Source organism: Seriola aureovittata, chromosome 8 (genome assembly GCF_021018895.1).
Source record: "Seriola aureovittata isolate HTS-2021-v1 ecotype China chromosome 8, ASM2101889v1, whole genome shotgun sequence".
Taxonomy (NCBI): domain Eukaryota; kingdom Metazoa; phylum Chordata; class Actinopteri; order Carangiformes; family Carangidae; genus Seriola; species Seriola aureovittata.
The window spans coordinates 17,913,950-17,930,475 of record NC_079371.1 but is presented as its reverse complement, the minus strand read 5'-3'; the positions used below and the strand labels follow the sequence as shown (position 1 = coordinate 17,930,475).

At 40.8% G+C, this 16,526-nt stretch overlaps 2 protein-coding genes across 2 annotated transcripts; one reads left to right on the top strand and one right to left on the bottom strand.

Annotated features, from left to right (window-relative positions):
• Positions 1-1,833: 1,833 nt before the first annotated feature.
• On the bottom strand, positions 1,834-6,861 carry LOC130173414 (uncharacterized). The gene is made up of 11 exons (XM_056382678.1): positions 6,789-6,861; positions 5,851-6,027; positions 4,264-5,766; positions 4,088-4,180; positions 3,882-3,986; positions 3,652-3,761; positions 3,357-3,548; positions 3,083-3,245; positions 2,824-2,989; positions 2,527-2,621; positions 1,834-2,438 (listed from the first exon to the last, which is right to left on the bottom strand). The coding sequence occupies exons 2-11, from the start codon at positions 6,005-6,007 to the stop codon at positions 2,353-2,355; spliced, it is 2,670 nt and encodes an 889-aa protein (XP_056238653.1). The 5' UTR covers positions 6,008-6,027; positions 6,789-6,861; the 3' UTR covers positions 1,834-2,352.
• Positions 6,862-7,141: 280 nt separating this feature from the next.
• LOC130173416 (cis-aconitate decarboxylase-like) lies at positions 7,142-11,208 on the top strand. Its single transcript, XM_056382680.1, has 6 exons — positions 7,142-7,281; positions 7,754-7,808; positions 7,906-8,093; positions 8,497-8,589; positions 9,034-9,239; positions 9,823-11,208. Exons 1-6 carry the CDS (start codon positions 7,264-7,266, stop codon positions 10,748-10,750), a joined length of 1,488 nt encoding a protein of 495 aa, XP_056238655.1. The 5' UTR covers positions 7,142-7,263; the 3' UTR covers positions 10,751-11,208.
• The last annotated feature ends 5,318 nt before the right edge of the window (positions 11,209-16,526 follow it).

Genomic DNA, 16,526 nt, shown 5'->3' with positions numbered 1-16,526 from the left:
CAAGAAAATAATTTACTCCAAGGTCAGCGAGAGTTTTGATTACCTTTAAAGGCTTAACTCATCTCTGAGGGATATTTCCTTATCGTTTCTGTATCTTTTTTTCCTCTATCGTTCTTATAAGGTGATGTATCAGGAAAATAATCTTTCAATTTCAATTACAAGATTTGAGAAGTAGTCAAAAGAGCAGATTTTGCGTTTTAAAGGTGACGTCTTGTATTTGTGGAAACTGTATGTATGAAAGGACTTTCCAGTGGATAAAGTTGCTCAGCTTTGTTTGCAAACCACCCACCATGAGAACTGACAAATTCAGTTAAATCTGCAACACCATTAACAAATCTCCCTGAGAAGGCCTTGTTGTATTTATTCCATCCAAAGGAAAAAAAAAAAGGAATGCACAGACTCTCTTTAAACATTACAGCACCCTGACTTATAATATAATAAATTAAGCTTCATTCTGTAACAGCAAACCAGCCAAATGAGCATTATGACATCATATATGAATCAGTGATTTGAAAGTTAGGTCAACTTTCATCAGGGTGGTCATATAACAGGACTCCTTACAAATTTTGTGAAAACAGAGCAAGTTTGTTAACTCATATGTGATATGGGAATATGAATCTGTCAGTTTGTCCAAACTGAAATATTGGATGAATTGGAATGAAATTTAGTATCTATGGTCAATCCCAATGACTCTGAGGATCTCACTTTTCACCCAATGTCACCGGCAGGTTGAGGTTTTCACCTATCCACTGAAATATCTTGCAACACATTTTCATGATCCTCATCCTCATCCCCCCCGACTTTCCCTCTAGCAATTTAGTTTTGACAGTCATGTTCCCCTCAACATGAATTGTAACAACTTTGGTTATCGATTTACTTTTCATTTAGTATCATTATTTAAAAAATTGATGGTTTATGACCAAATGTCTGCAATGACATTCCCAACAGCCTCAATGTACTGTGTTAAGTGCTAATTACTGTTACAAATGTTAGCATGCTAATTAAAATAAGCATGATTACAGATTATACCTGCTAAAGATCAGCATATTAGCATTGTCAGTGTGAGCATGCTAATGTTATCATTTAGTTCAAAGCACACGGTACAGCGTTACAGAAACAGTAGTCTGGTTGTAGATTCTTAAATAAATCTTTTTTTATTAAGTTTGGTGTAGATCATGTTACTCTGTGTCTAATACGACATATTTTGAGCAATACAGTGTGTCATTGCTTGAATTTCTTTCTTGATATGTTTTACAAAGGTCTTGTCCTATCACTTGTATAGTGTTAGGAGACCTTTACTTTTTTGTGCCCGTTTGCCATGTGGTGTGTGCTCTGTGTCATTATAGGTTTCTATTGTTTTGTCTTATATGCAGTTTGCGCAACTAAGATTTTATTGGTGTGACCCATAATTATTGTGCTAATGGAAAAGAATTACAGCTGGTTGTGTGAATATACCCAGCAAAAGTGAACTGCTCTTACAGTCTGGAATATTAAGTTTCATTTTGGACAATGATTTATTTTTAACACAGTCTGTTCACAGTTTGAAAAATATATATTTTTTTTTTCTTTGGAAATTAGTTAGTCTAGTGGCTGAGATGCATATTATGTACCATAATTTCTACGTTTCTGCATCTCAGTTCATTATATCATAATTTTCATTATATCTCCCCTTCTTTACTGCTGCCTGTCAGTTCTTAACTATTGAATGCAGGGAAAAATGTTCTAAAAGTTGGTTAAATTAATAAGATATTAATCAAGTTAAATTAATCTATTGAAACCTACATTACTGGTGACATTACTATTTCACTTTTAGGACACAAATGTTACACAACGTCAAAGTCACAGTTTATTTTCACAGAATTATTCAGTACAAGAATATGAAGTGAATTTTCTGTATGGAAAAAAAAGTGTGAAATTTACGTCAACATACATTATAATTTAAAAGTATAAACATATATTTACACAATTATCACAGTCATATAACAACAATTTCATAAAAATATTTTGATATTTTCCACTTCTTGCCAGAATGGTACAGATGACAGACCTTATCTTTATGAAGTCATGTTATGTCAACTGAGATTCTTGAAAGAAATTCCTTGCTGAGAACGTTAAGTGTACATTACGGGCATTGTGAGCTATAAATTTATGTTTAACTTGAACATTGGCAAAGATAGCCAGTTACACATATATTAGCAGTTATATTCTATTTTTCTTTCAATCTTTCTCATATTTTCCCTAAAGTGTCCCAGAGATTGTTGAATGGATACAGGAGGAGTTGAAAAACAGGTCTTGTAGGGGAAACAGGTGCAACAAGGGTCTTGGAAAGGAGAGAAATGAGGTATATGACGATCACACCATGGTGCTTTTTAGTCTGTCGAAGATCTGTCGAACCTTTACTGCAGGGACACAGCCTTCCCTCACAATGGTGATGGTCCCTGTGGAAAGTAAAGTAAGACAGGCTTGAGTTAGAAAGTGTCTGTTAAAACACACAAAAAAGAACATATGTAATAGGGATATTTTTACCTTCATCAATCTTAAGACAGTTGACCACAGTAGAAGCAACAACTTCGTTAGAGTTCCCATCACACAGAACTCCTTGAATCTTGTGTCCCAGTCGACTGCAGCAAAATAAAAGGAAGCAGAGGGGGTAACTGAATGTGCATGTGGTTGTCAAAAGTAAGTCAAATAATTCCTCTACAGTAAAATCAGTTCTAAATCTTTCCAAACTGAAACATGGCACGATGTGTAGTGGGTCAGCTGAATAACAGCCGACATGCATGAGGACTTGAGTGCAGCAAAGTTCTGTGAAAAGACACTTACTTGATGACCATGCTGTGATGGGTGCTGTCTGCCTCTCCACTGGGATTGGCTGAGGTAATGGCAAGGGGTCCAGTCATGTCACATAGGTGGCAGGTCACAGTGTGGTCAGGGACGCGGATCATGATGCTGTCCTTGGTGCCAACACGGTCATAAGCTGGTCCCACTCCTGCACAAGATCATTTAAAGGTCGAGGTGAATACTGGTAACTGTCATTTATTTATCTCAGACAAAGATGTTTAACTGCAGCTGCCAAGTTTACCTAGCTTGAACAGCCAGTCTCCTTTGCTGACAATGCAGCTGATGCCTCCAGGATACACGTTCCTCATGAACTCCCAGAGCAGAGGACTGAAGGGAGGCTTGGCTTCTACCAGCTGCTCCACACTAGAGATGCAGATACAGATGGGCTTCTCTGCTGGTCTGTCCTGGAGCAGGTCACAGACAACAGGTCGATGAGTTTCACACAGTGTGGAAACTACATTTAATGATCTGTCCCATATTACACTTCAACCAACACCTTATTTTTCAATTCTTACTTTAATATTGTAGATTTTCTCTATAGCCTTGGGATTTTTGCAGGAGGCAGCCAGGGCGTAGACTGTGTCTGTAGGAATACCACAGACTCCACCTTCCTCCAGAAGGGCAGCGATCTTCAGGAGACCACCGGTGAGTCGTGAATTTCCCAATGGACACGGCGTCTCTGGAGAGGATTCCTCTTTCACTGTCTCCTGAGAGAGGCCACAGAAGGAGGGACATGTTCATAATGTGAGCAGGATGAATACCACTATAGCATTAGAGGAGGAATAGAATATGAGTCTTTTGATTAGGTACCTTTATTAAGGGAGGGCCCATAGGTAGCAGTCTCTCTGAGAAGATGCAGTTGACCAGTGATGCCAGAGCTCCATATATACAAATTATTGAAACCAGAGCAAGCATGGCAACTGTGGAAAAAAATCGAGACAATATTTTCAGAATTTCGCTGATGCAATTTTAATCTTAAGCCATTTCTACATTTAAAAACCTATAGAATATGTATAGAATGAGGATTTGTCTGTGCTTACTTTCTAGCCGGTATGGCAGTCGCTGCAGGGTGGACAACAGGAAACAGACCAGAACAACCTCCATGATTGTTGTTAGAACCAGCAAAACTAGGTTCTTGTAGGCAGCTGATATGAACGGTGGAAGGAAATACAACTGGCTCAACTAGTAATAATAATAACTGACAAGAATAATCCTTAATTTTAAAAAACAATGTGGTCAACCTTACCTATCAGCATGAGGAAAGCATTAATGACCAGGAAAGCAATGGCTCCTGCTGTAAAACCGTAGAAGGCTTCTGTGGGAAATTGTAGCAGGTCACCTGCAAAAAAACTATTTGTGATAAGAATTTTGTGTAATTCAATAATTGTGCAGTTCCATGATCACATGTTTGTACAAACATACCTGCAAACCTAAACCAGGTCCAGGTTGCCCACACTGCTACATAGAAGGACGAGATGACAGATCCAAAACGCCCACCTCCTGTAACTTGCAGCCGGCTGACATAGATCTGGATGATGGCGCCAGAGATGAGGACCCAAGGGACAGTCAGATTGAGGAAGGAAGGATTTGAGCTTGAGACACGTGCATGGACGGCTGAGAGAGCTGCAACCCCATTTGAAAGGTAGAACAGGGCATCTGAAGTCTGAAGCACCTCTTGGTCTCCTTGTTTAGACCTGTTGCACTTGAAAGCTTTCTGTAGCTGTTCAGTGGAGAGGGGCTGTGGGCCAACAGGGATGAGAGACTTCTCTGCTATTGTGTTGATGAGACGTGAGAAGGTACCATACAGGGAGGCTGCAGTGAACAGGGAGCAAGCCACACCAAAGAAGATGTAGTAACCGTGGAGAGGGATCTGGGGGATTGTTGAGACTGTGAGCAGGACAAAGAGCATGTTGTGGATCACTTCCAGGACATCCATGTTCAAGCTTCCCACACAGAGCACCAAGGCTGCCGCCACAAAGAACCAGTCACCCACCATCGCTTGCCTGCCTGAGACCACTGTGCTCTCCTTTACAATCAGAACAGATAGCACAAACTCATCCCAAGCCTTGATGAGCCAATATGTAGCATGAAGACCAAACTTAGTCGTGTGGTAGCAATCTTGGCGCAGATGGGCGTAGTAGCTTGAGAACAGCTGGGTGACTGAGATGATTGAGACCCATGTAGCTCCTAAGCCAAAGGACTTCATGTACCCAAAGCTGTAGAAAGCAAAGATAAAGGGGGCAATAGTGTCACAGAAGAAACCCAAGGCCATGGGCTCTGCGTATTTTGTGTTTTTCTTCTTCTCTTGGCCAATGCTCTGGGCGCTTGCTGAGTTGGCGGTCCCTAGCAGGAGAACATTAAAGAGAGGGGTACCAAAGCCTTTGAGGACTAGACGCTGACTCAGACCTTTGACGAGCAGTGCAGCCGAACCATAGATGGCAAAAAGTAGAATGAGCAACTCAAAAATCCCGGAGACCACAAGAGCCCAGGAGCTCGCTACTACAGCTACTGCTTCAAAAATTAAGGTCACTGTGATGGCCCCAAAAACAAAAGGCATGATGTAGTTGACTGTGGCAGAGCAGAAGGCTAGGAGGAACGACAGAAGGATATAAGGGACCAGACCAGCAATCGCTGACTCTTTTATGGACAAAAATATATTGTTCACTGGGATGTCTGAGGTGGCATTCTGAGACATGTTGCTCATCATGTTAGTGGACAGGGGAAGATTGTTCATCATTTCATGTGCTAGAGGAACTGTTAAAGGAGTTTCATCAAAGGCACCAAAGTAGATTCGAGTGGCACCATAACTGCTCCAAAGAGCAGCATAGCCAATGAAGGCAGTGCCACTCAGATGATCATATTTTCTGAAGGAAAGCAGTCCAGCCACCAGTTGGCATATACCACCAATTAGGATGAGATGGACACCTGTAAAAACCATGAAACTGAAATTAGTAGAACAATTTTGCATGGCTGTTATGTTGCATTATTTTGCAGTTTTAAGAATTTTACCTGCAAGGATGTTCTCCACTCCTACTGGTGCAATGCCAGTATGCGCTTCATTGAAGTTCTGCAGAAGTACGAGGAACGCACTGATCCCATTGGATAAAATGCCCAACACTCCTGGTTCGGCATAGAAACTGGCTGGAAACCCATCTAATGCTGCCATAGTGTCAATCTGCAGTTTTACTGAAACAATGAAAGACATGACGCAGAGAACATGTACATGAATGAAAATACAGTACTCTGATCATTTTCCATAAAAATATAAAGTGCAATACTGAATGCACAAATGATTCAACACAAATTGAAAATACTGTGTTAATCTTGCCAAAGCGGAATAATCTCATTGTGTTGCAAAAATATGGGGAAAAAACAGGATTTAAAGCAAATTATAATAACTGTAAGAAACATAGATATACTGTAAGGAACAGATGAAATACTCCAAATATGATAATTTATTATTTAACTTAAAGTCAAACTGGAGCATTATGCTCCTTCAGGCTCTTTTCTGTCTTATCTCCCAGAGAACTGAAAGTCCCTGACCCAACCAAGTAATGAGAGGGCTGACCCACTGTTGCAACCTGACAGCAGCAAGAGGCACAGAGGAGTAACTGTGTTCACCTTCCCTCTCCTAATGACTGGAAAGCAGGTGTCCACATAAGTAAAGCATTTATTCTTAACTAACACACTGATGTTTACCCCCAAAGACAAGCACACCGTGTACTAAGGTACTGTTTTTGATTCTGTCAGTTATACTTTTTCAGCGCTGACATTTAGTGATCTCATATATAACAACTTTAAATTGTAATAATTCTGTTGTAGATAGATATTTAGCCCATATGAAAAGCACATTATGACCATCAATTCATTATGTAGCACTTCAAAGGTTACATGTAATAAAGTCTTTGTGCTAGGCAGCAATAAGGAAAATTAAAATGGAGTCTTACCTACTGAAGATGGTCAGAAAGGTGAACTGTGAGTTGTTCTGAAGCAGGGAAGAAAGTTTGTCATAAATAAGGCTTCCCCATGTGTAGGAGGAGTTCATGAAAATTCCCCTACACTATCCTATAACCTGCAACCTAGGAGGTGACATCACTGCCTCTCATCTTAGACAATAAAGTACCACCCCTCCCTCCTCCTCTTCTGGGGATGGTGGGGCTAGTTATGACGATGATGATGATGATGACTACAGTGGAAATTCCTCCTTTAAATCTGATAATGTTTTGTTATGGATATGCCTGCCCTTCCCTGTTCCTCCCTGGCTGGTATCAGGGGCCATTGTAAGTCCTGGCCTATATAAGGCAGGTGCACTCTCAGTATGAAAAGCATAAGCATCTTCAACAACCTGTTGACTGCAAAACTACTGCATCAGTAGAGAGAGAAGAAATAAGAGCAACGTGAGAGAAACAACTGACTGAAGCCATGATCTCCACACTACAGGTAAAGATTTAAAGATATTTTTCAAGCCTATTTTCCTATATTAATAGAGATCTGATGTGTAATAAAAGGCATAACTCATGTTCATGTCTAAGTCAGTAAAGCAGATTTCTGGGGACATTTACAATTACATTCAGTCTAGTGAAAGGTTTAACATGAAACTCTAAAATCAGAACATAACTTTCACTGTGTAGGTGTTGCACCTTACTTGCCAAATGTGGAGCATATTACACATGCTGTCTCACACCTGCTACAGCACCACCTCATCAGCACAGAAAGCCTTTTCAAAAGAGGCACAGACATGATTTAATTAAATCTGAGTCAGACAAGGAAAAGGCTTAAAATCACTGCACATGTCCACAGCCTGTAATAGGTATGAGATATGAATAAAATACTTTATAGTTATACAATAAATGCTCTCCCTAGTGGTTTACAGGTGTCATTAAAGGTACTCTGTTTCCTTTTTGTCCTGCAGAAAACCATTAGACCAATGTGGGCTGTCAGAGGACTGCACAAGTCAGCAGTAGAAGGTAAACTCAACTTTTTTGTACACTGTAGAAAAATATTTGTGCTTTACCTCTTTCCTTTTATCTGATCACTACATTCCTTGCTGCTTTCCCCTTGCAGTTTTGAAGTGCCCGGCCCCGGAGGACACAGTCACAGCCAGCTTTGGGAAGTTCATCAGTGAAATAAAGCCCCAGCACTTGTCCTCCGTTGTCCTCCACCGCAGCAAAAGGATGGTGCTGGACAGCATTGGGGTTGGTGTGATTGGCAGCACGACAGACGTGTTTGAACTGGCCCTGCAGCACTGTCAGGTGAGGCGCAGGAGGGGAAGGGAAAAACGGGACAAAATAAGGTTTTTATCTGATATGAGGCAATGAGAAAGATGAAAGCAAATGACTGACCTTACAGAAACAATCGTCCTAAGTCAGAACATATGCTGTGTGTGGACAGATGAGATGAAGGAAAGAAAACACTGGTTATTACTATAATAATGCAGTCATTTAACTTGGGAACAGACAGGTTTTTAAATTTCCCTCATTGGTTTATGACTCACAAAGAAACTTATTCAGCCTCCATTCACTGAAGAGTGGTGTGCCCGAGCTATTTCAAGGTCATGTTATGTGTACCTGTCTGAATGATGATTGTCAAATATTGTATTAAAAATGCCCCTGTGACAACTCCCTGTGTTTACTTGTCTCTGTCTTTTCCCCTCAGCACATGTATGCTCCTGATGACATCAGCTCTGTGTACGGACGCAGGGGCACCAGGCTCTCCCCGACACTGGCAGCTTTTGTCAATGGAGTGGCGGTGAGTATAAATAGGTGGAAAATATGTGTCACCATTGTCTCCAGTGCACCATATTATTTCAGATGCAGTAATTCCATTACCTCAAGCAAACCATGGCAATTTTATACTCAGCTATGGTACAATCTGGGCAGCCAACCACAGGCGGGGGCTGATGAAAATCCTGAATTGACCTTTCCATGTCACTTTATATCATTATGTCTGCAAACATAGCTTGGCCACCGTTCCTGAAGAGGCCATCAGGATACAAAGCTAATTTCTGCAGCCTGCATTTGCCTCTGATGGTTGAAGCCTGTTATGGCAATTAAAGAGATTTTCCAATTAAAGCACACTGGCCACAGAGCACAGATAGGGAGTGAAAAATTTAACAATGACCATCTAATTGTTTTCAATATTTAAGAAATTATTTTGTACAAACATTTGATTATTAAAATCTTCTTGCTTCAGACTCACTCCATGGACTTTGATGATACGTGGCACCCTGCCACTCATCCCTCAGGAGCAGTCCTTCCTGCTGTGTTAGCACTCAGTGACATGATGCCCGCTAACAGAAAACCTAGTGGCCTGGACTTCCTGCTGGCTTTCAATGTCGGCCTTGAGATCCAGGGACGACTGATGAGGTTCTCTAATGAGGCCCACAACATCCCCAAGAGGTGAGCGCCTCATAGCGTGAGTCCTGTTGAAAATAGATACTGTCATTTATATAGGCTAATAACAGCAGGTGTTGTACTTTACCTAAGCGATCATTTAATGGATATAAAGCCAGTTCCTTGTTGAAGATCCACATGAGTCTGAAGAGATCCATACATGACTCTGCTGATCTCTGCAGTGTGGTTTAAAAGAAGGCCGGTGCAGTGTAATGTGCAGTCTCTTAGTGGTGTCAATGAGCTGTGAAAGGCGTGTTACTGGGACAGCAGAGGCTCTGTGGGTAGTGTTAGCACAAGACTCTATTTGTCAAGTGTTTACACCAAGTCAAATGACCCACCACATTATTTGCTTGTTTTTCAAGTACTGAAATGACTAAAACCCAACTTCCTTTAGGATCCCTGAAGTATGCTGTGTCTGTCTGTGGAGAGGAGAGTCACGTAAAAGAGAAGCTGTTTGTCCAAAGAGACACCTTTACACACAGGAGCTCTGCTGTAGCCATGATGGAGAATTCTCATTTAGTCACAGGACTGAATTCTTCCAAAAAAAAACTAACTAAAGTCTCTTTTCTCTCTTCTCTCTCATCACCAGGTTTCACCCTCCCAGTGTGGTAGGGACAATGGGAAGTGCAGCTGCCTGTGCTCGCCTCTTGTCCTTGGATCACTCCCAGTGCAGTCATGCCTTGGCCATAGCTGCTTCTCTATCTGGAGCCCCAATGGCTAACGCTGCCACTCAGTCTAAACCCCTCCACATCGGCAATGCTTCACGTCTGGGGCTGGAAGCTGCCCTGCTGGCCTCCAGAGGCCTAAAGGCGAGCCCCCTGGTCCTGGACGCTGTCGCAGGCGTGGCCGGCTTCAGTGCTTTTTATGAAGACTACGTGCCACAGCCTTTAGAATCACCCAGTGGTGACAGCCATATGTTCCTGCTAGAGGAGCAGGACATAGGCTTCAAGCGTTTCCCCGCCCATCTGGGGATGCACTGGGTGGCAGATGCTGCAGCCTCGGTCCATAAGCTTCTTGTGGGAGTTGGTCCTGGCACTATTTCCCCAGCTCAAATCCAGGACATCCAGCTCAGAGTCCCCAAATCAAAGTACATCAACAGGCCTTTCCCTGAGTCAGAGCATGAGGCACGCCACTCCTTCCAGTTCAATGCTTGCAGCGCCCTCCTGGATGGCGAGGTGACTGTGCAGTCCTTCACACCCTCTGCCATGAGCCGCCCTGAGCTGCTCGCTCTGCTGAGCCGTGTTCACATGGAGCATCCCCACGACAACCCGGCTAACTTCAACTGCATGTATGGCGAAGTCCAGGTGACACTTGCTGGAGGAGACATCCTGAAGGGGCGCTGTGACACCTTCTACGGCCACTGGCGCAACCCACTGACCAATGAGAGCCTGAGGAAGAAGTTCAGAAACAACGCAGGGACGGTGCTTCCATCAGAAAAGGTTGAGAGGCTGATTGATGTGGTGGACGAGCTGGACAAACATGAGAACTGCACCTCCCTTCTCTCACAGCTGCAATGAACATTTACAGACACACATATAACAAAACAGAAACCATTGTACATAAATACATAAGAGGATATTTTACCCAAGAATTTATTTTCAAATGACTTTAAGTGTGCCTACTACACTTGGTAATGGTATCTCATATTCCAGTCTCATTTAGCAGAGCTGAAATACATTGAAATACCTGTTGAGCCATCAGAATATATTATTTCACTGTTTTATGAAGAAATCAATATTATGGGTTGTAAAATGTGATGTAGTTACTTTGCAAAGGGAAAATGAAGGAAGATTCATGTGCTTAATACTTTCAATTATTAACATTGTATATACATTACTGTACTTTATACTGCATATTCCTGCCAACAATGAATTCTTAAAATGTTAATGTTGTTGATTGATATTAAAACCTTCTATCAGACAAATGTGACATATTTGTTTGCGTGTTTTTGATGGAATAAAACTACTCAATTGTATGGTCTGGGAGGAGAATGTTTTTTTAATCTGTTGTCTCTGGCTCAAAAAAAAAATACTCACATATCTTCCTGTGAGTGATTAACCATTCTGTGGAGAAAATCAGTGACTAACAAGTTTGTATAGTGCAGCACATTAGTCTGATATTAGCTTAATCACTTCAAGTAAATCATTTGGGAATGTCCGTAATCCTATTTTCATCAAAGGGACAAACATTCTTGTGTCCTTCAGTTGAAACAAGCAGGAAATTTGCAGAGTAAAAAGAAGTTAACAAGTAATGGCTGTGCATACATAACATAAAAGTTTTTCCCATAAAGGTGTTTTTCTTTTTCAAGTGAGTGCATTTGTACAGTACAGACAAAAAGGAGCATCTGTTTGAAATGAGGAGCAGTGTGGGAAAAGAGAGCTGTTTTCCTCATTCCAGTGTGTGATTCCTAAGTTAATATTTGGCAATAAGTCTGCAAAGGAGGAAATGGACACCTGTCTTGGAGACATCAGGCCTCTGTTTCACTCACTTGCCCAGTTTAGCACTGCATGACACAAGAGGAAACCAACAGGTCTTTGCCCTGTCTGGCCAGGCCTGAGTGTGTTGGCACCGCTGAAACCACAAAGAAGCACTTAAAAAAAGCCTTAATAAATCGTAATAACTTTCTAAAGAAGGATTAAGTTTATTATTAAAGTGAGCTGCAGGGTGTGTCAAAAATTGAAGCACAAAGTTTAAAGGCAGCTTTTCCAGAAAACACAAGCAGAACTGGCACTGTTCAAAGATCTTGACAAGTAATTTAGGTAATTTAAATGACTACTTTATTAGCTTGGCTCTTTTTTGACAGACGGCACCCAACTAATTGCATTAATGATTTAAGACACTGTTCTCTGTAATTCAACCTGACAGTTTACAACAAAACTGTGTACACGCTTGGTCAGTATCACTAAAGTGTTAAGCAATCCCAAATCCTGTCCATTTAATGCAATTGTATTTGTTTTTAGATGAAGCCAAAGAGTAATGAAGCCAAATACTTTTAAAATCAGAAATGTCCGACTGACTTCATACTTTTTACTTTTCTCTCAACTCTAGTGTGATTTTTGTTTATTGTAAGTGTGTATGGCTTGGGATCAATATCATGTTGGAAGACTCCTCTCCTCTTTTTGTTCAGTATTTGGGTATAGTGACATCTATAGGCAGAATGTCATCCCACTAAACCTTTTGCACTCATGCAGCGCAATATCAGCACACTCCTTCCTCCATGTTTCACAGTCAGCAGTGTGGTTGTCCTGGCCAGGTCCATGGCAAAACATGCTGGACCACATCTGACCCAAACAAATTTATTTTGGTTTCATCCAACCAAAGAGTGTGCTTCCAATATTCACCAGGCTTCTTTTCATTTCAGTTTTGTGTCATTTTCTGAGAAATGGTTTTCTTCTTAGACATATCCGTAGAGATTGACGTCATGCACTGTCCTTCACACAGTCTGATAAGTCACATCAGTGTGCACAGATAATTCTTGTGCAAAGTCAGAGGCATTTACACGTCTGTTTTTCAATGCAAGGCTGAACTGTGCATTTTGTCATTTGTCAAGGATGGCCACTGTGACTTCTGTTATTGCTTGTATGGCTCTTCCCATACCTCCTAACCACAGGTGCAACTGAGTTTCAACCTCATGTTCGGAAGCCTACTGATGCTCTGATACCCTTACACATCCTTATGAGGTTTCACAGTCTGGTTTCTTACTTCTATCTGGACATCACAGGTGTAATCACCAATGTTGCAGCGTGGTTGTACTTTGATCAAAGATCAAATACCCTACACTTTAACATAGAAATAATACAGTTCTTGTACAATGATCCAGCTTTGAATTTAAAGTTAAGTTCTGTGACGCATAACACATTAGGAATAGCAGGGGTTTAAGAGCATACTCATTATATATAGGAGCTGACATGATGACATTCAACTGACTGTAAAAAAGGTTCTGTGTATGAACTAAATAATGTGACGCACTTTGTTATTAATTGAATTTTGAACTGAACTTTACCAAATAATATTCTCTGCTGGAAAAAAGTAGCTAATATTTGTGTAAAAGCAGGAATTGATCGGCTGTATCCACAGCCTTTAGATAAACAAACCAGATCAGCACAATGTTCTCAGCTTCCACTGCAGTTTAAAATTAACAAAATTCCTGAGACTGTGTTGGGCTTAGTGTCCTGCCATGAAGCCTGATTTCAGCTAACACACTGCTAGACTATTCGGTCACTTCGACCACTTTTTTCATCCTCGGTAAGAGAATAAAATATGAATATGAACAGATTTCCACAAGGGTCCACAGGTTAAGTTACAACTACACAGTACACTGTGGGCTCTGAATTAACGGAGCAAAGAGCTTAAGAACAAATGTAAGAAGTTCTTCATGGGGCAAAACATTTTGGCCTAAGTTTTGTTCCTTATACAGCTGATAGGTCAGAGGTTAACTGTGGTTAATCTTTTTATTTATAATAGGAATACAGCACTGGATGAATATCCAAATATAAGATCTTAAGTCTCAAGTTATAGTCTTCAGACAGTCTTTCACAAGTACAAAGAACAATGACATCTCTGACTGATGTCACTGTGACTGATAAGGAAAAACCTCACAGTGATAGATACACTTTGATATTTGTGTAGTTTTATAGCCTACTTTAGGATAAGGAACAGTTGTCACTGAATAAATACATTATATAACGAAAGTGAAACACTGCAAATCAGGTAAATATCTTCAGTTGATCTGACCTAGAAAACACAATAGTTATTGTAGAACTGATATTGTTGTGGCTGATAATGAAATATACCTAAAGAATAATGCAAAGCAGATAAGCACTGAAAACATCACAGGAATTCTGAGTATTTAGACGATGGTAAAAAGTTTATTTATTTAGTGATAATTATGAGGGACTGCTGATATGATAATACACATTGTGATCCATTACTGGAAAGATTTTCCTGCACAGACACTTCCTGCATTGCAGTGTTTTATTATAAGGAAGGATTCCAAAAATGAAGACAAATGAGCTTGGGTGTAACACACTCAATAACATCGAAGAGTCTTCAACCACAATAGGCCCTAATTACAGGCAAATATTTTTCATACTCTGTCCACCCACAGCAACAGAACCACAATTCAATACTGCTACAATCTCAGGTGTCTAAAGACAAGAGCATCTATCCTCAGCTGTGACATATAAACAGATGGAGTTTCCGTGATGAACAGGTTGCTTTTGATGTTGAGGTTTACTATCAGGAAATGAATGATGGATGGTCAATTCTCTGTCATGGCTATTGATAACTCATCTTACACTTGAAAGAAGGTGAGAAATCACACACAACAATGACAATGACTGACATTTCAGCATTCAGAAAGAATTATGAATATGGGGAAACGTGCACTGAAGGTGGAAACATTCACTGCTGACACAATACCTTGTTGAGGAAACAAATCCTCATTGGCCCCATATTTGGGCTACAATATGTTATGGACATTAAATGTGTGGAGTTTGGTTTGTTTTCTGTTCATCAAGTAAAAAGAATCCTCATAAGTAATCATTTGACCATAGGGCGTTACATCTTCAGGTGTTGATTGTTTCACTTTTTCTTCAACGGCAAAAAAATAAAATTGTGTTTTCAGGAATAAGCAGAAGTAAGCAGAACTACACAGGAAGCGTACCTCTGCACAGACAACTGACTACCCTAGTCGCAATCTAAGTGTGTGTTGTTTGAATAACAGATATTTTGGTCCCAAAAGCTCATATCTGAAACAGTAATTGTGCAAAGCAACCCCAATGGACAGAGTTTGCGTGGATTTTAAATGTATTTTCATGTGTTCACAAATAAGGCCAGAGAGAGATGATCTCTCAGATATTAACTGGTTGTAGTTTGACGCTTCAGTGAGATTGTGGTCTGTATCTCTGAAGTACAGGAAGGTGATGGTCCCCACAGCAACACTCCTCTCCACTTGACCCTCTTCTATCTCGACCCTCAGAGGAGAAGAGACAAAAAAAAGCACAAATATTGAGCACTTCAGAGACACCTGAAAGGAATGGAGTGTATTTCTTATATTTAATGAATTCACTATTGTTTTTACCCCCATTTTTCATGATTTGATACAAAAGAGGTAAGATTTTTTTCTATACAATCAGAGGGCTTATTCTGGGTGTAAATTTGTGGTAGAGAGTGCTTCTTTGTCAAGATAATCCATCTACCTGACGTGTGTGTCATATCAAGTTGCTGATATTACTCAGCATTATCATTGTACAGGAGTGCCTTGGGCTGGTCACTATCAAAGTGAAAGGTACATCGAATCAGACTCACAACCGCAGACCACATGTAACCACACCAACCTTGGATCGTTCCTTCACATGCAACATCATTTGAGACCAGCCACCCAGACAGCTGATGCAACAGTTGGTTTGCACAATCAAAGAATTTCTGCACAAACTGTCAGAAACCTCTTTGAGAAGCTCATCTGTACGTTGTCGTCGTGACCAGGGTCGTGACCTGACTGCAGTTTATATTGTCATGCGGGCTAATGTCGACGTTGTGAACAGAGTGCCCCATACGGTGGTGATGGGGTTATGGTATGGGAGAGGACTTTTGAGGCTCTGTTAAAGTGACTGGGTTCCTGGTCACTTCTATGACCAAGGCCTTTGTTGCCCAGTTACTCAGTTTTGCCTGATGGCCAACTCTAGGAGGAGTCCTGGTGGCTCCAAACATCCTCCATTTTATAATTATTGAGGCCACTGTGCTCCTGGGAACTCAAAGCTTTAGAAATGGTTTTATACCTTTGCTCTGATCTATGCATAGCCACAGTTTTATGCGAGGTCTACAGAGACCTTCTTGATTTCATGACTTAGTTTTTGTCCTGACATGCAGTGTGAATTGTGGGACCTTATACACACAGGTGTGGGACTTTCTAAACTATAACCAATCAATTCATTTTGCCACAGGTGGACTCCAATCAAGTTACAGACACATCTCAAGAATAATTAAAGCAAAGAGGGTGCAAACAGGGCACAAATTCATACACTAATCATGACACAATTAAACTCAAATGTCTATAAGGATAAAATTAAGTGATAATATATCCAAATGGTCGACTTCCCTGTGAAATCACAATGTTCTGTAAAACACTTCTGGCCATAATTCAATGCTGTAACTCAGGAAGGGGAGATTGCAACCATATTTCCTGAAACTTGGTTGGTTGTCAGAGGCTTACAACCGCTAGGTGGAAATTCTAGTTTGAACTACAAACACTTTGGTCTCAAAAGCTGATATATGAAACAAAGTTGGCCAAAT